Source organism: Wasmannia auropunctata, unplaced genomic scaffold, assembly GCF_000956235.1.
Source record: "Wasmannia auropunctata unplaced genomic scaffold, wasmannia.A_1.0 LD336051.1, whole genome shotgun sequence".
NCBI classification, from domain to species: Eukaryota; Metazoa; Arthropoda; class Insecta; order Hymenoptera; family Formicidae; genus Wasmannia; species Wasmannia auropunctata.
In genome coordinates this window covers 49704-73656 of record NW_012026839.1, presented here as the reverse complement: position 1 = coordinate 73656, position 23953 = coordinate 49704, and the positions used below count along the sequence as shown (strand labels likewise).

Below are 23953 nucleotides of genomic sequence, written 5' to 3'. Positions count from 1 at the left end.
TAATGAGATATTTAATATGATATTTGCATTTGTGCGTGCGTGCGTGCGTGTGTGTTATGTTTCAGGGATAGTGAATAAAGAGCGCGCGCGAAGCGCGCGCTTTGTTTTGTTCTAGTAAAATAAAAAAAAAAACGAAGAGATGCACTAAATGCGACAACATTAGTATTATTGTTTATGATATAATTAATTTTTAGACAGGATAGTTTTTGGACGATTTCTATAGTTTTCAATTTAAAACTTTGATATACATATATGTATACATATATATGCCTTAGTAATGAGCTATAAAAAAGTTGAGACTGCTCCAGAACCGATATATCAGTTTTCCAATTTTTAGAAAAAAAAAAGGTAAACAAATGTTTCTTTCGTCTTCAAACTTTGTTGTTGAAATATTTTATTAGAATAATTATTTTCACATACCTTTTACAATAGAATATGATACAGAAACATATTATGTAAAAATTTTCAAGATAAAGAGATGAAAATATTTATATCAATACATATCAGTACACTGTATAATATACATACAATAAAATATCAATATAATATAACCAAAGAAATATGTATCAAGAAAATTATCTCAAATAATATAATAAAATAAAAAAACATTAATTGAGTTCAAAGATGGTTTTATCGCTCAACGCCAACTCGATAGTGTGACGTTGTCACATAAACGTTACACAATCACATATGTATACAGTCTATGCAAAATGTTTTTATTGAATTATTAGTCATATGGAGGGACTAACTTAATCTAAAGATTACTTGCCAACATTTTAAACTATACACACTTTTCGAATTTAAATCAATCGATTAATATAATAGTTAAGTTGGTGGTAAGAAAATTTCATACTTCGCAGACTCATTTAAGAAAATAGTAAAAAAAAAAACAATATGCACTTGATGAACTTTCGATTGATATTACTAAAAAAAAATGCAGTTTTTTCCATCAGTTTTATGTCAGATATATTTAAAATTGAACGAACTACTGAATCCAACAGTCCACTTTGCGCTCTGCATTTATTTATCCGCATTTGATTGTCTGACAAAGATTGATCAATTAAAGCGCTAAATCTGCTGGAATCTAGTGCTAATAGCGTAAGTGAGCGCTTCTAAAAATGCGCCATCAAACTATTTCCGTAATATTTTTTTCGAGAGAGCTCTTTTTTGTGTCGCAGGTGGCATACCATGGAAGTGAGGGTGATCACCGCGAAGGAAAGACCCAATTTTCCGGTCTGCCGAAATCGCCGGTTCGCGAATGAGGGCGCGAGATCCATTTACGAGCTGGTAACGGGATCGAACGCGAGATACTGCATAGGAGAATACAATTATGCTACAATGTGGCAAACAAATAGAATTAAGAATATACCAAGGCGTAAATTCTCGACAGATTCAGAATCGATCTCGCGTTTTTTAACTGTTAAATTTTATCTGATCTATATAGGGAAGGACTGTAAATAACGTTAGACGATGAGCACGATTTTACAGTATTTATGAACATGCAAATCCGATATAGTATATAAATGAGCAATAATTATTTACACGCTACATTACAGAAGTCGAGCTGATATTGTGTTCACATGAGATGAAATGGATGATAAAACGAGCGATCATTAATCTTGTATTTACTGTTTCGCATCATGCGGAAGATTCTCAACACGAAACGTCGTTATTGAGCTCTCTCCCCCTCCCCCCCCCATACTCTCGACTTTCGTAATCTTCCCGCGCGATGCGAAGCTTTTACTAATTAGTTATTATATTATATCCGGACGCCTTTTGCATGGATTCATCTTTTTCTGCCTATTCAAGGTTATAATAATAACAACTGCGCTTAGCAAGATCGTATGCCAGCCGGCGCTATAAACAGCGTTTCATACAATTCCATTGCCATACCACACAGAGAGGCGGTCCCCTGAAGGAGCTCTGCCATCGACACGCAGACTAGGTCCATTGTGTCTTCTATTCGAGGTTATCGCATCCGAATTATAGATACATTTATCCGCTCTATACATTTTATCTTATTTTACTTTATCTAATTTCCTGTATGTCTCTCAATGTCTCTTTCGAGACATGGTGCATTTTATATTCAAATTTTCTATGACAAAAAATTCTGGAATTTATAAGTAATAATTTATTTTGTAACAATTTTATTTAATTTATATTTAGTATATATTTATATCTATTATATGTATAACTTATATATTGTATTATGTGTATGCAGAATGACAAAATGCAATCATAAACATTTTTGATTTTTAACAATTTATTAATTTTTTAGTTTTTTATAATTTTATTTTGTCTTTTAGATATTTAATAATTATTTAAGCTTCCTCCTTTCAAATAAAAAAATAATTTTAGCAACGCAGATATTTTTTTGTCTTACATTAGTTTCTTCTTTTGTTTTTCACCCACGTTTTACCTATTCCATATATTACTGGATCAATAAAAAAAAAAAAACAATTTCCTGTAAGTCTTAATTAATTCTTATTTGAAGAATTCTTATATGGAGCTATACACATATCTTATTGATAGTTTTGTTTTGGTTTTATTTTAAAAATGCTCTCCTATGCTTAGATTAATAAAAAAAGAATATTTTTAATTTTAACATGAGAAAACAAATTATAAATTACAATAATGCTAAAAATAAACAAGTTATTAAAAATGATAAAGTACATATACAGGGTGTCTTATAATAACCGCATCAGACCTCGTGGACAGGTAGAGCAGATGAAACTGAACAGAAAAGTTCTCAACCATTTTGTAAAATTCGCAATCGTTAACGAGATATTAATTTTTGAAGATCAGCGAATAAATGCGTATCCGTCCGCCTATCGCTGAATGCAGGCGCGCGGCGAGATACAACCGCTCCACTGCTGGTAGTTGCTAGCCGGTAGTTGACAAGCGGTGGGGCGGCGTATCTCGCCGCGCGCCTGCATTCAGCGGTATGGCAGACGGATATGCGTTTATTCGCCGATCTTCAAAAATTAAAATCTTTTTAACGATTGCGAATTTTGCAAAATAGTAGAGGACTTTTCTGTTCAGTTTCATCTGCTCTACCTGCCTACAAAGTCTGGTGCGGTTATTATGGGACAACCGTATATACAGGGTGCCCCATTTTATATTTGACAGTCAAATATTTGGAAATTGCGAGATTTGAGAGAAAAATGTTCCAGATAAAAGTTGTAGAGTTTCGAGGGGGACATAAGATGATAACATTATTGGTTTGATTCTGAGTGGCGTCGTCAAGGCCAGGACAAGGTCACTTTGAATTTTTTAAATGAAATTTAATTTTTATTTAAATTTCATTTTTTGTTGCATATTCTTGTAGCTTATTTCGAGAGCTTTCCAAAACATATAGATAAAATGTTTTCTGGTTAAAGGGGTTAGGCCACCTTGCCGGGGTAAGGCCACCTTTGGACGTACAAAATAAAGGCCAATTTTAGGAATTTTTTTCCAAGCGTATACTAAAACCGGTCAAAATTTAATATGAAGTACATTATTAGTTATCTTCGAAGGTACAAAAAAATATTTTTTTAAAATTTTTTTACTACAAAATGACGGCTCCAGTGTCCGGGTTAGGCGATGCGATTATGTCGAGCCCCTAAACGGGCGAACCGGCTGCTCCGGCAGATTTGAGTCTCGAACAAAAAACAAAATTTTTTCTTTAAATATATGTCATAAATTAGTAGACTACGTAGGGATTTTGCGATAAGTTATAAACTTTTTTGTTCATAAAACATTTATTACGCAATTTTTATGTGAAAAATGAACTTTCTTTTCATATGCTCACCATTTTTCGAAAAAAAGGTATTTTCAAATTTCCCTACGTAGTCTACTAATTTATGACTTATATTTACTAGTATATACATATACTTACTAGTTTATGATATATATGTAAAGAAAAAATTTAGTTTTTTGTTCCAGACTCAAATCTGCCGGAGCAGCCGGTTCGCCCGTTTAGGAGGCTCGACATAATCGCATCGCCTAACCCGGACACTGGAGCCGCCATTTTGTAGTAAAAAAATTTTTAAATAATGTTTTTTTGTACCTTCGAAGATAACTAATAATGTACTTCATATTAAATTTTGACCGGTTTTAGTATACGCTTGGAAAAAGATTCCTAAAATTGGCCTTTATTTTGTACGTCCATGGTGGCCTTACCCCTTAGTAAATCTAGAGTTATAAAGCTTGAAAGTTACAGTACCACCGGCATTAGCATTATCTAAGGTGTCCGAACAATGGCTGAAACCTTTTGAATGTTGTTCAGGATCATGAACTTGATAACATGTGTTAAAGTCGTGATTATTGTAGAATGTTTCTCTTTTTTCAAAAAATAAAAATAATTTTCAAAAATGAAAATCATTTATTTTAGTAGATATTTATATATTACATAATAGTTATAACTGATTATTTATCTTTGTAGAAAGGCCAGATCCATCTACATGATTATCTCTTTTACTTATTCTTTCCTTGTGACAAAGGTTTCACAATCTCTGTCATGAGCTTAGTAAAAAAATCACGAAAATAGGATAACATGCAACGGGACAATTCTTCTCGAGTAAAAGATTCTCTGTGAACAGGTATTAATCCAAAGTACTCGTATATCATTCATAATTCATTCAAGAAGAATTTCCCTGTCGCATATCCTATACTTATAATTTTTTTATTGGGCTCAATAGATATAAATCATCTATTAGACGAATCCATATTACAGGTATTTTTATCCAAACGAATTATTTTTTATATTAATTTTTATATATTACACTATAATTATAACTGTTTTAGTGGAAAGATGAAAGGCCAGATTCATCTACATTATCTCCTTTATTTATATCTTTCCCTTACACAATTTCTGTTGAGCCCAGTAAAAAAAGCACGAGAAAGGGGTAATATGCGACGGAGCAATTCTCCTCGAGTAAAACACATCCTCCCCGAAAAGGCATTAATGGTTAACAGGCCGAGGTATGTTAGAATACTACAAAATGCGTGATATCGTTACAAAATTGACTTAAAAAAAAAAAAAAAGAAAAAAAATGAGTGTCTAGTGTAAACGCGCTCTTCGAAAAAAAAACTTGTATCCAAATTAAATATAATATTTTAAAAGATAAAACCTAAATGGTATTCTTCTTTGTACTTTGATGTTAACTAACTTTACTTTAGTGATATGTATATTGCTATTACCTGTACAAATGACTTGATATCAGTAAATGGCGTCAAATTAAATAAAAATTATCTTATTCAACCTAAGTAATGTATATATTGTTTGTATAAAATATTTGTTGTCAATAATTGGTGTCAAATTATATTCATAAATTGATTACAAATCTATAAATTGATATCAAATCTTTCATATATTTTATATAAGTAATAGTAATTGAATAATTAAAAATTACACGGTAGTTAAGTCCAATGACATTACGCAATCTTGAAGAGAACGAGAATTTGCGTTCCTGAAACGCGCCTGATTTTCTGTTAGGTTTCGCGTGCAGTCTCTCTCTCGAAGTTTCATTTTCTTCCACGATATTGTACAGTCATCCTCTCGACAGGGACTGATTCTCTTTCTCTCTCTGTTTCCCCTCTCCTTTCTCCTTCTCCTCTCCCTCTTTCTTTTTGTTCTCTTCTCTTTTTTCTTTTTTTTAATCTCCTTCCACTTTTCTTTGTGCCTCATTTCTTCCGCGCTAGTATGTATCTAGAAAGTTACATTATATGTACGTATGTCTACAGACGCGTATCGGGCATGTGCAGTGACTTATGTGTCGGCTGACTCTCCGCAGCCGGAGGTGATGGCAGATGCTGAGCGAAACCGCGTGACCGTAAAGCATGGATTCGGCGTTGCATGCGACCGATGCATCTAGTAGCGCCGCGGGTCTATCTACTAACGCGGTGGGACTGCGCATTGCGCATCTTTCATCTCGTAAAATATATTTCAACGCTCGAATTATGGTGCTCACAAACAATCGGCAAGGCAAAAACACATCGCGGACGCAAATCATGTGAATAAAGAAGAATGAGCACAAGGTGGAATTGCAACGTTGGACCAAATATAGCAGATTTGAATACATTGCAGAATGAATTTAAACAGTAAATAATAAATCATAAAATAAATCAAATGATATACAAATTCACTATAGTATTTTTTGAGTATAATTTTTCCACAATTGCAGCACATTATTTGTTGTAATACGTTCAGAAATTCGAAGTTTTAAGTGAATGTAGTACATTCTTAAAAAAAAACGGATATGTATTAAAATTTTAATAGGATAAATAAAACGTTTTTTAATGTAGAGCTATAAAAATAAATTTCATTCTAATTATGAAATCATTACTAATTATGAAATCAAAAAGAACCAAAACATGAACTTCAGGATTATTAAACAAAAAATCCCCAGAAAATTTCATAAATTTGATAATAAAAATAAAATAATTTACGCAATTGTTAATAAATTTAAAGCACTGATCTCAATGCTTAATGAAAAAATCAAGAAAATTTAAAAATTCATATTTCGATGTACAATAGCATTGAAAATAAAATTTTTTCTTTTCAGATCTAATTATTTTTAAATTTATAAATTATATTTATACTTTTATTTATTAATTATATACATACAACACATTAATACAGTTATATATTTATACAGTTATTTTTATATACTTTATTAATATATTTATTTGAAAATTTATCTTTTCCATCAAAATAAACAATTTTATAAATATCCTATATCCAATGTAGGATATTTATAAAATTGTTTATTTTGATATTTGTTATTTTGTTTATAAAATATTCCATAAAGCTGTATTTTGATATAAATTAAAATCTCAGTTTTATTATCGTACAGAATTTCTCAGAATTAGTGATACAAAGGAAGGAATTCCATATAAAAAAATAAAAGTTGAAAATATAGAAAACTTTTTTATATGTTAATGTAAAATAGCCTTATATAAAAAAAGGTTTCCTTCTACATTTTCGATTTATTTTTCTTTTTCCGGGAAAACTTATTTTGAATATTTAAAGTTTTCTTTTTGAAAATAAAATCTTGTATAAAAAAAGTTTTATTTTATATTTCTCTTATTATTAGTTACTTTTCATGTATAAAATAATTTTGAATATTCAGTTATTTTTTTGGAAAACTTAAAAAAAATTCATTCTACATTTTCGACATATTTGTTAAAATTATAATCATTCTTTTTCACTAGTTCTAGGTTAGAGTGTGTATGACGTATGTGTGTGACGTGCGCGCACATGTAAAATAATTACAATTTATTTCATCTTTTAATTACAGGTAACGCGCACGGATTTTTCCCGTAATTCGTTTCTCTGTGTTTTATCTTTCCCGTACTATTTGTGCATTTTCCTTCTCTTTTACGTCATAACGGTTACGATTAATGCCATTTCGATTTGATCTCCCCTTGGCGTCGCTTTGAGAATCGCGTACAATAAATAAGAATACTGATCGCACCAGGCTTCTCGCCCTTTGGGTGTTGTATTCATAATGCGACCCCAGCCTGCGCGCTCTCTCTCTCTCTCTTCCCTTCTTGACATAATGCCGGCACTTTCCCTTCATATCGTGTCCATATGTTTGAACATTTTTAGTACCTATATGTCACCTATGAACATACATAGATAAGCTCTCAGATATATGAGCGGATATATGAGTAAAAGATTTTGCAAACAGCGACAATCGCGTCGCGCGAAGACACAATTAACTATAAGACATAATCATTGTCAGTCAAATGGAAGAATCGATTTGCAATTGCCGCGTAAGAGACAGAAATCCGACATGTAAGTATAATTTGTGCGCAATGTCTCGACTGAAATGCGCCAGATGCGCTTTATATGAAATATTTTTAATATGTATATATTCTCTATCTCTCTTATACTATATATTTGCACGTGTACACGCGCAAAATTACGCGTTTCCGGTGCTCTTCGTCCAGGGATTTCGGCGTAAGCGTATTATTTTACGAATATATACAGGGTCCAGCTTACGTATCGCCTACCATTCATGAAGCCGTACATTTGCGTGCACCAGAACGTTCAGTTCCGTTGCTCCTTCACACGTGCGTGTCGAACGCGTGCGCACGCGAGTATCGCTTCGCCCGCGAATAATTCTTATTTTTCTGAAACGACACGAGGATTTGCAAAGGGATTATAAATCACGTTTCGTGTACCGATTATATTGTTAATTTATAAGACAAATTTTGGGAATTATTTACAATGCCGGGCGCGGATAAAGGCCAAAAGGTTTACGAATAAAAATTTGGATAAATCGTTTTCAATATTCACGAGAACGTCGAATAACGTACGCAATAAATGCGAAGTTCTCGGGGGGAAAAAAAAAACAAAAAAAAAGATTAATAAAATGAAATAAAAGGAAGTGGCTTTGTAAGTGCAATTTTGTTCTCTCTCTTTTTCTCTCTTCCTTTCTGTCTTCCTCCGCGTTCTATCGATCATCCATTCTCAATTGAAAGAATAAATTTAGTGGACGATGAGCAGATGCTACTTATTGTTAAATGTCAAATATCGCAAATGGAATTGATAAATCTTCGTAAACATACGATTTAACTAATTTAAGTATATTTCCCAGAGGTGATTTCTTAAAGTTAAATGCCTCGATAAATCTACTTTGAGATGGTTAGTTTAATTTAAAAAAATTATTACTTTAAGAAAGGCATAAATGGTTGTTTGATCATGAAAGTAAGAAAAGATTTCTAGTCATTTAATTAGATATCAAGAACAGTACAGTTTTTTTGCACATTCTTTTATCTTCAATTTTAAATGTGCTTCGACGAATTTCATTTATATATTAATTATTTATATTTTAATTATAACAACATCTAATATAAAATATTGGAAATAAAAAACGGAGTAAATCTCAGCAATTTTTCGAATACAAGTTAGCTTCAAAGTTTTAAGAAATCCCTAACTGAAGAAGTTAACACTAAAAACTCTATTTTATTCTCAGCATTGACATTAACGTTGATGTTATTTATTAATAGTATTGTAACGATTAGTAGTAATATTATTTATAACATTGCAAGAGAGAGAGAGAGAGAGAGAGAGAGAGAGAGAGAGAGAGAAAGATATAGCTTTTCTTTGAGTACAAGCTTCTTCTTTCGGAGATATCTTACACACATGCAGTCTCATCAATCAAATCAAATTTTGAAGTCGAGTTGATTTCTCGGTTCTGAGCTAATTTAGATTAGATTGGACATACAGATAAGAAGAGATTCGTTTAAATTGAATTTCGTGAGCATATGAACGATTTCGTGGCACCCGCCGACGGGATTCGCGCCACGATGGGAACCCGACCGTCCATCGGTGGTGGGTTCTACGAGCGGAAATCGATATCAGACGCAACTTTCACCCTTCTCCAACTCTCTCAGTCCTCCCGCGTCCGCAGCCGTCGCGTGGAGGCCACCCCTCCGGCACATTCTATAAATACGTACTTGCGTGTCGCCACGAAAGAACGAGCTCTTTCTCTCTCTGTCTCCCCCCCCCCCACTTTCATACACATACACACCTATTGTTGAGTTGGAATCTCATTTCACAAGTTTTTTGAAAGCGATATTAAAATCATTACCACGCTAATCTACAACTTCCGTTAAGATAATGACAAAATCTGCATAAGTTTTCATGACACTGCTATTGACAATTATGTACCCTTTCAGAGCTGTCATCGCTACAAATAAATCATATTTACATCATTATTTTTTTGTCAATTATTATTAATATCTTGGGTAATATTTTAATAATATTAATATTTTACGTATCATATTTATTTATATGTATAATAATCAAATATTAATTCAATTTAGTACTAAATAGTTATGTCAATAAAATGTAATTAAAAAAACTTATATACACGGAAAAAACGATTTTGTTGAAAGGTCTAAAAATTTGGCTAAATACAGATCTGAAAATAATTCTTATTTAATCATCCAAATAATTGATTGGAGAGTTAAAAATTATAAGCATTGCTATAATACGTTTTGATTCTAGCAATCATTGTGACTTTCCAACAAAATTATTTTGATTATTAAACAAAAATTATTTTCAAATCTGGATCCAGCAAAATTGTTCTTTCCGTGTATATATATGTACGTATGTATGTATGTATGTATGTATGTATATTTAAGCAAGGATTTCGATCAGTTCAGTTATTTTATTTATGGTGATGATTTATCTTCACATGATAATCAATTTTGTTTCCACATAAATAAATCATCAGCAGATTTTGATTCCGTCTAGAAATTCGCCATTAATCTTGTTTTCTTGTCACGTTACTTTTGCTGATAGGTAGAATCGAGATAGGTTGAGTACCTTAAACGCATTTGCGGATGCGATTGACCGCCTTGTACAGCATGGCGATTTATGCAAAGGCCATTGTCCGGATCGTCGCTGTTTACAAAGCGAATGCACCAGAGAACGAGAAAGAGACATCAAGAAGGAAAGGACGAAGAGAAATGGATTCGATAATATGGGGGTGTCAATGAGAGGGAGACGGAATTATCTTTTAGTGTTATGGCAATTGGGGGAGGAGAAAGGAGGGAGGGAGGAGAGAAAGAGAGAGAGAGAGAGAGAGAATATATTATAATTCGTATAAATAAAGTCGCGTATGAAGACAACGCGCTCATTACGTACTGATCACGACTCGCGGGCGATATAGAAACAACGAACGCCGCATCTGCTTGTAATGATGTAATAAATCGTCGGAATAATTAACACTCTCGGGAATGACACTACCAAGTTTATGATGATGGAAATGTGTCGTGCGTTTTATTCAATGAACTTCAATTCAATTATCAAGAGTAATGCAACGTCCTCGCGTGCGCGTTGATCTTACATCGAATCGCTTTTACCTTTGGAAAAATTTTACCTCGTAGAAAAAATGTAGATTAATATGGCTTTATATCCCAACAATTAAGTTGAAAATGTTGTAAACACGAATGCAATTCTGGACCATGTAATATCTCTTTTGTATTACATAAGCCGACGCTTCATCGATTATGCTTATGTTTTTTGATAAAGATATTTTTATTAGCTATATCTAATTTAGAAATTTATTTTCTCGTAATTTTATCGCGTATCGTGCGTAATTATTTTATTCAATTTCTTCTAAACTTGCGAGATATTCCGAATCCGAGTTATGCCGGTTTCATGCTTTGTTTACACATGTCGCACGCGTTTTTCGCCATTCCTCGCGGTTGTCGCGAAAACTTTCATTTATTCGGTTTCTCTCGTAACGCTGTATGTGACCGGCAGCGTGCGTATATGTCTATATACACGTGAATCAATACGGACACGAGCCTACGTGTCGTTATCAACCATTACTAACCATGTGGCGGACTCCAGGAGTAGGGGTTCCGGTTATTCTGGTTCTGGTCTCTGAGTTTCGACCCTCAAAAAAGCAGTTCTGCGTTGGGGGAGAAGGGAGAGGGGGGAAGAGGAGGGTACGCGAAGTGGGAACGAGGATGGAAAGCGTAATGAAAGGGGAGCAGATGGCAGAAACGACGGGTTGCACTCGTAGGCACTTTGTAATTATTAACAATTATACAAATATTATAAATACGACCACTCTTTTTCGAAAGTTATTTCGATTGTATAGCCTTTGAGACGTAAAAATAAACAACACGCCTTTAGGTGCTTCTATAATTTATAATTTAACGAAACATGAGACTAATTAACTGTCACGTTAAGTTAATTTAAACATTTGCTCAGTAATTTACTCTTTCAGTTAGATTAACTTTATTTATTAAGTCATCATAATGTTAGAAAAGATATGCTCGTTATATCTTGTGTTTTATAGGAATAAAAATGTTTAGCTTCTCCGAATTCGCAATCTCGATTGCTTCATGTTTCAATCGTTCTTCGAGAGGAAACAATTACGAAAGTACGCGGTTCCTTCGTGCGAGATACGACTTTTCGCTCCTTATTACTTATAATATTAACGCCGCCGCTTTGCCGCGGGATTAACGTTGCGCAGAATTAACACAAATAGTTTTTTGCAGCATGGAATTGGGCTATTTCGAGAATACAAATGTATGCCGTGGTGGTATACGATTTAATTAAACGGACAGGCATTGCGTCCCATAAGGCATTCCCGAAGAAATGTACGTTTATCGAGTTTCATCCGTTTTCAGGAATACACACGACGTCGTGAGGCGATCGCTGGCGAAATGAGTCCGCTAACCCACGTCTCTACCGCGATATAATTTCAATGAACTCACGGACCGTGACGCTGCGCACGTAAGGGCATAAAAGTACATGGTATAAAGTCGAAACGATAAAGCAAAGAGTTTCCGGCTCGCGCGTCAGGTGACCGTGTTGAAGACTGGCAAAGTGGAGGTCTCACTGCGCGTGCATCGGCTGCCGTGCACGTTAATGCTAATGAAACTCGCGGAGCACTCTACGCGAGCTTCCGGTAGGAGACTCGGAATGACGAGACCTGCGTAAAGCGAGCAATAATGAAGCTCGCTTAAAGAAATGTCGGCACGTGCTTGCAAGAAGCAACGAAGCATTAAATCATCGTAATTTAGTCGATTAATTGGTACTCGTACGCGTTCAATTTTGACTGAAGACGTCTCAGTGTTTATTATTAGCAATTGCATAATGGGAACGAAATTTGTGGGTAATGTTAATTTTCCCTAATTGACAATCCATTTCATTAATAAAGGCTTAAATAAGTACAAGTTACTTTACACAGTCATTAAAGACGTTGCGCACATGTAAATATACATGCTCCACTTAAATGTTATCATTACACCATTTACGTAAAAGAATGTAATTAGAACAATAATCCCTCAGCTGAAATAACGAAGCGATAAAAAGAATAAATTATACAACGGGTTCAAATTCAATTTGTACTTGTTGTAATTTATAAGCGCAGCACCGCGAATCCGGAGATCGTTGATAAAGCAATTATGTAAAACACTTCGGATTTTTCTAATCCCATACTTTTTGTTTCCTTTTTCGAAATTATCACGCGAATGGATAATTCGATCGTTCCTTAGACTCGATACAAATTAAAGCCTGGGCTATCATGGTTGATCGTGGGAACGCACCTGCGAGCCGTCGTTATTTGAAACCGTAACATTCTTTTCGAAACTTGATTGAAACTTTACTTTAAAAAATAAACTATAATCATGCATGACAAAAAAATGTGGCTTGTTTCAATTGTTTATTTAGGGCTTCACAAAGGCTGTATAGAAAATAAGGTTAATCCTGGCTGCCGAGAGGTTAGATTAAAGAAGCCATGCATCTCGAAAAATATATTGTTACGTCCCTATTCGTATTATTTTAACATATTAAAAATTGAATATTTAAAAACAAATAATATTTATTATATGCATAGAGAAGAGTTACCGAATGTGTACCACTTAAATTATTTTTTATTATATTTTTCATTTGGTACTGATTCGTATCAAATGAAATAAATGAGTATTGGAAATTCCAGCTTGATGTTTCAGGCACCTATTATTACATTTAACTTTTCACCAATATAATAAATTAATTTGTTACAAGTCTTTTTGTGCTGCAAAATGTTACAAATGATTTATGAAAATCGTTGCCTAAATTGTATTTGCTTTAAAAGTATTGAATTTATAAATGAAAATAATTAAAAAACACAAGATTAATAAAAAAAGTGATTAGCTAATACCTAATAATTAACTAATATATAATTTTATTAATTTAATTATATTAATTATATTAGTTTAATTTATTTATATATTTAATTTATATATATAATTTATACATTTATTAGTTAATTTATTTATTAATTTATTAGTTAATTATTACAAGAAAAAAGATTAACTATTTAATAATATTATACTAAATAACAATAATAAAAAGATAAAGACATCGAAATAAAATTGGCTTGAATTTATTTTTGCAACTGATATTTGTATTTATCTCAATTATTAGTCTTACTATTGTCAATTATCATTTATCAGTATCTTACTTTGTGATAGTATGTACAATTTAGGAAACTTGATGGAGTTTATAAAAATATCAATTTAAGAATCTTTAAAATAATTGCAAATATATATAATATAAAATAAATGCAAAATATTCTACAATAAACCTTTTATTTTATGAAAATATAAAAATTCAGAATACAATTGCAATAATATTGTATTATTATCAGCTACATAAATTGATTAAAAGTTAACATCAGTTGTATCTTATTTTTTAAAGTGTAAGTTGTTAGAATGCACAAAACAAGATGTATCCTGTTAAATTTTTAGTTATTACTCATTTCTTATTTATACTTTATATTTTTTTAACTAAATGTTGATTGTATAAAGTAATAATATAAAATAATAAGGAGGTACGATTTTTAGTCGAATGATACACATTCAGCTATTCTATCCTAAATGTAATAATAAAAATAAAAAGAAAGAGAAACATTTTATTTAAATCGAAATATCGATAACTTCGATTTTGTAATCAGAGCGACAAAACAAAAAGGTAATATTTTTCAATGGTCAAAAAATGGTCCCTTCCATTTAAGACTCTTTCACGAGCTCTATATGTGCTGGACATTAATCCGAGCAACGAACCGCTTCCTTCTTTATTCGCCGTTTTACATTCATCGTCGGCAGGAGATACTTACGTCTTGAAGCTGCGTCTGCAAGAAAAGCGGTACCAATTGGTTTTTAGTCGCGGTCACGTTCACACAAAGCTCCTGCCGCGTTCCGTCCGCGATTTGTGAGTAAGCCCGTTAAAAAGAAGGAAACGAAAGGAGATCGGAATAAAAATTATGGAGAAACAAGAATAATATTTTTGTTTCTGCTACATATACACACGTGCGCAACGTTAACCATTTTACCAGACTCGGCGTCAGTTTTCAATGGCATCCAACCGTGTGCCCAAAATCCTTTCATAGCCTCCACGGAAATAAGCTCTTACCGATTTCGCCTCCCGACGCGTTGAAAGTCATTCGCGTTTGTTGTAACAGCACCATGTAAACGCTTTCTCGGTAATGACTCATGTTAGAATGAACGTTATTCAAGAGGGACGCGGCAACCGCCGTATTTCCGCATGCTTGATATACATACCTCATTCCGGGACCGAGATTCTCGTTCTCAAGTCAGTCGTATTAAAAGAAAAACCCGTCCCCCAAACATAACCGGATGTACATTATACATCTTTACAACGCTATCAATAAAAGAAAGATTGAGCACTATATAATTGATGCGTTACGATTTGATTGGCTACAACAAGACGTTGTAACATTGACCGCGATTAATCCCCGTTTTTTTCCCCTTTTATTTATAACATGGTTAATTTAAATGTGAAAGAATTTGCTAAAGTAATCATGATAATATTTTATCAATTTTTGATTAATCCGTAACGATCTCCAGGCGGCTTTTTCGGATGGATAATAGGTATATATGTAAATGTGTGGAAAGTATCGGTGAAATCTTTTCGCCATTTGCGGCAGAAGCTATTCCGCTATATTGGAACTTTTTCTTCGTCACCTCGGTTTTCCATATTTCCTCCACGCAAAGATTCTAGGATTGCCAGATCAAATACCAACAATTTTGGAATATATCTGAGATGTTGGAAAATAGATTATTAAAGTATTTGAGTGTTAAATCTTGATCAGTTAGTGTCGGTGACGTCAGAACGCACAAAGCACAGCATAGTGCTGTGGACGTGCTCGTGAGTGTGTGAATCACATTAATTTCGTAAATAAATAAATTCTTAATGCAAGTCGATGACCATCGTGAAAAATAGTCTAAAAATGAGATGAATCCTGGGATTTCATTAAAATTATGCATTTCTGGAACAAAAAACTTCAATAATTGGTCACAGGATTAGCCGACGAATTCCGGAATTTTACGGGAAATCCCGGCCACCTGGCAACCCTAGATTCATGCTAGGGTGATCCATAATAGTCTCAGAAAAGAAGACACGACATAAATTTCAAATGCGTTTACGCATCTGCGATCGCGGAGTATTTAAATGTGCGTGGAAATACATGAGAAATGCTCTCGTGGTCGAGGTCACGATATTTTCGCTTGACAGAATCGTAATGTGGAAATTGAAATCAATATCGCTGTTACTCCCCTCACCCCTCTTCCATGTGTTTCTGATGTTTAAAAAAATCGGGAGACAAAAAAATACGCAAATATTTTTTAGAAAAAAAAAAATCGTGCGATTGTCGAAAAATATTGTGAATCGCAACGACGTTTGAGACACATAATTTTGGATTGCTAATCTTTGTCTCACGATGTTCTTACCGTTCCCTTTTCTTTTTTTACTTCTATTTGCTGTTATACAAAGAGGATGTTTATAATATCATCAATTGAGGGACGACGTCTTAGAAATATTGTGCGACAGTATTAATGGAAAAAGAAGCGGCTCCACAAATCGACATCACAGATTGAGAGTTGTGACGTACCGGATGTAAGGATTCGTTTGCGTCACAAAGTGTCACACGACAGCGATTGTCTCGAAAGGGACATGGATGTTAATTCGATATATGAATCGAGACGGTGAGAAGGACCGTGCAGCGCGCAACAAAAGAATGGTTCCTAGAGCAAGGTAACAGTCGACACTTTCTTTTTCAATTAGGCAGTTAATAAGGTAAATTAAGTCAATTAGAGAGGAGTTAGCTGCAGCAGCACCGAGCGTCTGCAACATGCTGCCGCTGCGTCTTTTTGTCATAATCATCGTTGTGTATTTTCAGTTGACCAAGCGCGACGTCGCTATCCGAAAGGAAAAAGGAGAAGAATGCAAAGAGAAGATGAGTTAAATCATAGATTGCCAGAACCAAGAGAACGATAAAATGCCCGATGTCACTTCTTACTCGATCAAAACTTTCAAGTTTTTTTATTTTTATTTTATTTTGTAATGCATTTAATCAATCTATTATGTATTTTATTGCATTAATTGTGAGAAATATGTTATTACTCTACTTGTATTATGTCTTAGCGCATGAGAGGATCCTAGAGTGCTTAATAAATAGCGATCTCTCTCTCTCTCTCTCTCTCATTCGATGTTGCTACGTAATATCGTTACATACAAATCGCCTTCATAAGCTTTAATTCCAATCAATCTCGCGGAGATTCGCGGAATCTAAATCGCGGAGATCGAAGTTACAATTGATGAGGAAGCGACGCAAGTCGCGGACAAGCGATTCCTCTTTCACCGTTATCGTTGACGGAAATAATTAAATCGCCGCGCGTTCACTGATGTATGTATACAATTACTCGCGTAAGATCGTTTTCTTTTCGTCGACGGGACGTTGTCGTTACCTATCAGGCTTGCGCTACGCGCTGAAGTAACGGAGGTCTGTTTCACGGCGACGCCAATGGTGAAAATAAAGAAATATAACGGATAGCAAAACCGCGAGTGCGCGATGAAAGCGGGCGATACTCGCTTACTCTCTCTTGAGCATGAATTCTAGAAATATGAGACTTTCGTGTTTAATTAACGACGGGCACGACAGACACGACTGCATCCTATACATTCTGATGTCATCGTCACGGTTTAACTCATTGAGTAAAAAGTGTCTTTTTACTCAATGGTTTAACTCACAGATGATTTCGCGATGGTTGTTCATAAAGTCCCTAGCGCAAGTCCACATCTTTGACTATACATATAAGTATGGACTGATATAGTAATTAACTTCATATGTGTCGCCAAGCTGAAAGACGTAAACTCCATCCCAGTCAGTAATTTTCTGCGGGGAAGGGGGAAGGCTCCTGTGAAATCAACGTGTTTACGACGTGTAAAGAAAAGGTGCTGAGTCTGTTTAATTTTTTTTCATTGATATGAGATTTTTTTCCGGCTCCCATAACATTTAATACATTTTGACATATTTGACATTTTTTTACTGATTGGAGTGGAGCCTAACAATTGAAGTTTGATACCTCAACTAACTTCAGCTCGGCGACATCGGGCATAAGTCTTTTACATGATAAAAGTGGGAGGACTAGCAGTCCATATTTATATTATCAAAGGTCACATTTGCTTTATCCACGATAATACAGCCATGTTTCCTCTGCGGACATACATACATGAAGATATATGTATATTGTGTGATAATAGAAATGATAATAGAAAAGTGACATAAATGAAAAACGAACATTTTTTTAATTAATAATAAAAAATTGGCCTTACAAATTTTAGCTGTTCTAATTTACTGCTATAAAAGACAAAAGTGTATTTTCTGAATATTGCTTGTCCTCTGATCAAATTCGTAATGTTTATAGAAAAAGGCTTTTTTTAGTTTAGTACCGTCAAAGAATGTTATCAACACAAAAATAATTAAAAAAGTATTTATATAAATTTTTATAATTTAAATTATATACCTGTATATAATATACATACATAAAATCGAGGGCTAAACCGCATGAGGGCGGTTTACAGATGCGGTGTACAGATTCGAGGCATTGCTAGGCATTACTGGGCATTTCTTGAGCATTATTGAGCATTGTTACGTTTTATTTTCAAATAATTGACAATCGTTTTAAATCAAACATATTTACAACACGTAATAAAGTATGAATATTAAATAAATTGTGCTGAACAATAAGATTGCGCTCTCACGATGTTATGCGTGGGGCACATTACGGTCGGTCAGAAATTGGGCATTACCTCGGGCATTACTAGGCATTGGTGTACATAATTTTGGTTAGCGGTTTATTCCTAAAATATTTGGTCCTATGGAGTTATGTCATTTTTCTTTAAAAGATATGCGATACAAGCAAGTTGCCAAAAGTTGATAAAAAAGACATAATTCAGAAATTGGTATTTTTGAGATAATGAAACACGAAAAGAACGATTTTGTTAAACACAGATCTGAAAATAATTTTATTGGACTACATCAAAGTAATTTTGTTGGAAACTCAAACTGGTTGCTAAAATATCAAAACGTTTTACATGTTTATTATTTTTGAATTTCCAATAAAATTATAACATATTTGGTGGTCTGACAAGATTATTTTCAGATCTGTATCCAGCAAAATCGTCTTTTTGTTTTTGAAGAAAATTCTAAAGACTATACTTTTTTAAAATTTTTAGATGTGTCACTTTTCTATTAGGGCTGGTGATTTCCTTCGAAGGCTTCGACATTTGAATTTCGAATCTTCGAAGCTTCGATACTTTAAACTTTGAATCTTCAAAATTCAAAATTATACAATTATTAATTTAACACGTCTACCCATCCACTGATACACACACACATTTACATCCACACACATACACACACACATACACACACGCGCGCGCGCGTGCGCACGCACACACTTAGCCACTCACCACTTTAGCATATATATATAATAATAAAATAAATAAAATTAACTTCGAAGCTTCAAAGCTTCGAAGCTTCGAAGATATCTTAAACTTCGAAAGGTCGAAGTTAACTTCGAAGCTTCGAATATTCGAAGTAGGTAAAAAGTAACAGCCCTATTTTCTATCATGACCACGATGTACTACATGGACTGAAAAGTTTCTGGAATTGGATACAAAATGACATCATATACAAAAATTAATCTTATGACTGTCGAATATATTCCTTCAAACTTCCGCTATCAAAATTTCATGATATTTCACCGAATAGTTTGTGAGTTACAGTCATTTGAACAAGTCAACGTTTGAGTTTTGTCAAAAACGAAGAAAGCCGAAATTCGTGCAGTGATCAAATATCAATATTTAAAAGGCTTAAAATCTCAAGAAATCATTGAAGTCATCGGTTTGAAGGAATATATTCGACAGCCATGAGATTTATTTTTGTATATGGTGACATTTTGTATCCAATTCCGGAAACTTTTCAACCCATGTAGTATGTCTCATGTATAAAGTTATAATTCTTTTTCCAAATCAGGAGAAACGGTAGTGACTTGGTGTCAAGTGTTTAAATATATATATGTATGTACAGTATATACAGGTGTCCCGAAATTCGCGAATCAAAATATTATAGCAAGAAAGTCTTCGAAAAATTAAGTAAATAAATTATTTTTAAATTTTTATTTATGCAGTAGTTTTTGAGATGTAAGAGTTTAAATTTAGCCAATTATAGATTACGATTAAACGAAAACATGTTCGTGAGTGCGTCGATAGTGTTAGTGGTTGCGCACTTCGCGCGCGATACTAATCTATAATTGGCTAAATTTAAACTCTTATATCTCAAAAACTACTACTTGAAATAAAAATTTACAAATAATTTTTTTTTACTTAATTTTTCGAAGACTTTCTTACTATAATATTTTAATTCGCGAATTTCGGGACACCCATACATACCATGTATATACTATTGTATATGTATATACATATGTATACCAAAATTGGCCGTGTTTAGAATGGTTTGAAATCTTCAGACAAAAATCAATGCGGTTGCTGCCCTTTGTTTACTTCAGCGTTACCATAGAACCTCGTTCGCAAAGATGAGGCAATTCGTTTCGAAAAAAAAAAAAATTATAGGTAAGCCCCCATGGTGCGCCCCACGAGGGGTGTTCGCAGATCCGTAATAATTTTTTTTTCTATCACGTTAAGAGAGAGTGGGATGACGTTAACATCGCATCTGATATTGATTAAACGCTTTTCGACAATAATAAAAACGACAAACGGAGGAAAAGGGCTAGGAACGATCGAGTTCGATCTTATCATGGCTCAATTACTCTTTGACTCTCCCAGCGAATTAATTAGGTGAGGAGAGATAAAACGAGTTATTAACGGATCTGCAAAATATTAACCCCACTGAAGATCGCGATCGTGAGAGCTGCATTTGAATAAACTTCTCCGAACTCATAATTCGTACATCCAAACTAAATATTATTAAATAATGAGACGCTACCATATTTTTTAATACTTGAAATGATATTTTGATTATTGCTTCTTTATGGCATTATATTTAGTTTTCTCTTTTGTTTTTTCTTTAAACAAATATTTTAATGTTCTGCATATACTACCTAGGTAGTATATGAAAATCAAATGATGTCATAATGATGTTAATTTTTATATTATTTGTGATTTGTAAGTGACAGATAAAATCATGATAACGTTTTTATAATATCATTTGACACAATATCAACCCAGTAAACAAAAAACACTAGATCAACATTAACATTTTAAAATATTGTTTTTATATAAATTTTATATACGTTCTTATTTAATATTTTATAAATGTGTTGAAAATATTATCTAATAATTATACTATAATATATTTCTGAATATTTAAAAAATGTCTTAAATACATTATTCTAAATATTTTATAAATGTTGCACTAATAGTAATATTAGCGCAATATCATTTGCAACAATATTTCACTTTTATATCAATATTATTGAAACTTTCAGATAGGCGTAAAAGTTTGTTCATAAGACGTTATACACAACATTAAGAAATACTAAAATTATATATTGTTGAAATGATATTTTATTTACTGACGTGAGAATATGATTTCTGTGTTCTAGCTGGGTAGGGAGCATTCCATTTGACGTTCGCGGGCATCATTCGTTTGTTTAACATTTTATAAACAATAAGGATAAAATGAGCATTGCGAGTATTACGCAGCTATAGTATTACTTTTAAAATGATTGTTACTCTTATTCATTAATTTTTTGACAGTTTTGTAAAAAAATGTTAAATTTTTTGAGAAACTTTTTTTTATTAAATATAAACATATTTTTCTACATTTTTAAAAGTTCTTTTTAAATTTGGATTTGTGCATTAAATTCCGAATTATGTTAAATTTCGTGTTAATTATTACCTAGCATTCTTATGACCTTTTCATGACTGCTTCGCAGATTTAAAATGTGATAGCAAATGTAATTATCCGCGCGAACACCGCGCCGATGACGTAGAAGCAGAAGGTGATGCAACTGCTAAACAATAGGTCTATTAAGGCCACATTTTCTACACCTGCTGCACTTGAAGCAAGGCATATGCAAAGCATGATTTTTGCATGAGAAAAATACGAAAAAAACTGGTGTGTAAAAAGCGCGAGGGATAGAACGTGAACACGAACACGCAACCAATATCGCGTCAACGTCGAAGTTGTAATTCCCACTGCAGTCTCGTCGAGAGTTGCGTATAGATTTACCATTTGGATGCATCAAGGTATCATTTTGTCCTTGTCGTTTACCGAATGTTGAACAAGGATAAAATGATACCTGGATGAACCCAGGTGGGGAATCTGATCGCACCCCAAATAAGAAATTCGTCGCGGGGAATACGACTGGCGGATAAAAGTATAGTGTACCTTGCACGGTTCCTTGCTCTTGGTACGGCAGAATCCGGGCATTTTGATCCCGCCGATCGGTATTTTCTTCTTCGGTTTTTGTTCCTCGGATTCGAGATCGGGCGCAGGTGCGGCGCCGGTGTGCTTCGTGTTCTCGGCGTTCAGCATCCTCTGTCTCTCCTCCTCGGCAATTTCCTTCTTATCCATGCTTTTGTCTTGATCCGTCTGACTCATTCTCTGTTCCTGAAATCGAGAACGGTGAAAGTCCCGCGTTTAATTAAGCGTCTGCAGGTATAAATCTTATCGCAAATTCGATCTTGACGTATTAATCGATTCGAGGCAACCGTTTGCTCGGGCAAGCAGGAGCTTAAGACATTACACAACGGCCACGCGTCGGAATTTCATCGCCAAGAATCGTTTTTAAATTTAATAGAGTCCGTGATTGGAGGACCGTCTGTGGGACATTCGGTACACTAATCGCATTCAATTACTATTCAACAGTTGTCACTTGCTACGCGCAAAGATGGCATAGCGGACGATATTTTCTCATCATCTTTATTCACTACTTTGAGGCACGCTAATCGGCTCTCCAAGGTATAACTGTGCCGAGTTATTACATTATAATCAAGACTTTATGCGAATCTCTTCAAAATATTACTCGAGATTTTTCGTCATATAATTCGAGAATAAAATTAAAGTTAATAACTTTTTTTAACATTTTCTAACAAGAAATGTCTCGTTTGCCTAATATGGGTACTTATCGAGACCATCCCGAGTAGCTTGTTTACTTTAAAAATTATATCTGTATGGCAAATTGTCATCTTTTGCCTTAGATATGACACTGTCAGATATATTATACATATAAGCACGTGCAGAAAAATTATCATGTTTAAATGGAATATCACGAAAACACTGTTTTGCCGAATTTTTTTCGCAATAAAAACAAAAACATAATTTCACTTGTAAGAATAGTTTTTTTTATACGGAAAGTCTTCTCGTGTGTACACGGAAAGAACAATTTTGCTGAAAGCTCCTCTAGTCTAGTAGCTAGATACAGATCTGAAAATAACTTTTTAAAACCATCAGAATAATTATGTTGGAAAATGGTTGTCAGAATATCAAAAATTTTTTTAACATTTCTCATCAATATTACTAACACATAATTATTTTGATGGTCTAATAAAATTACTTTTAGATTTTTATCCAGCTTAATTTTAGGATCTTTAAGGATTCAAAATCGTTCTTTTCATGTAGTCATTAATTTCTATAATATCTCAAATGTATTTCCTGGTTTATAAGATTTGATAATCTTCAAAAACAGTTATGCAATGCAAAACTTCAACAATTGGATTTTCATCGAAGATGTTATATTCGATAATAAAGCATTATAATAATTTACGGTCGTGTGTGCATCAATCTAAGAAACGTTGCACAATCTTCGCAGAGCATGGTCGCTTAAATGGTTTAGCGTGCTACCCCGATCAACTAAATTTAATTTGATTTACCGCAGCTGATTGAGCTACTCTATCGTGACGCATCAGGACTGCAACTAAATTCACGAAAAGAAAATATCCGTGTGACATTAATCTGAAACGAGTATTTAAATAGATAAGAATTTCAATAGAATTCATACTCGTTTATATCTAATACCTCTATCAAGCTAGCAGAACCAAATGAGCAGAATCAAACCGGACCTATCCAATTTTTTAGTACTCAATTTGTACTAATTCGTACCACCAATAAAAATTTTGTACCTCGTG

General features: G+C 33.6%; 2 protein-coding genes across 2 annotated transcripts in view; one reads left to right on the top strand and one right to left on the bottom strand.

Annotated features, from left to right (window-relative positions):
- Nucleotides 1-1681, top strand: part of LOC105451440 — a 9064-nt gene extending 7383 nt beyond the window's left edge. Inside the window, exon 2 of the mRNA XM_011691879.1 lies at nucleotides 1179-1681. Coding sequence (XP_011690181.1) covers nucleotides 1179-1461 — 283 coding nt within the window. The 3' untranslated portion in view covers nucleotides 1462-1681. The remainder of the gene's footprint in view (nucleotides 1-1178) is intronic.
- The window catches only part of LOC105451441 (neurotactin), a 46828-nt gene that overhangs the window by 18721 nt on the left and 4154 nt on the right, over nucleotides 1-23953 (bottom strand). Inside the window, exon 2 of the mRNA XM_011691880.1 lies at nucleotides 22215-22436. Within this exon, the coding sequence (XP_011690182.1) occupies nucleotides 22215-22427 (213 nt within the window). The 5' untranslated portion in view covers nucleotides 22428-22436. The remainder of the gene's footprint in view (nucleotides 1-22214; nucleotides 22437-23953) is intronic.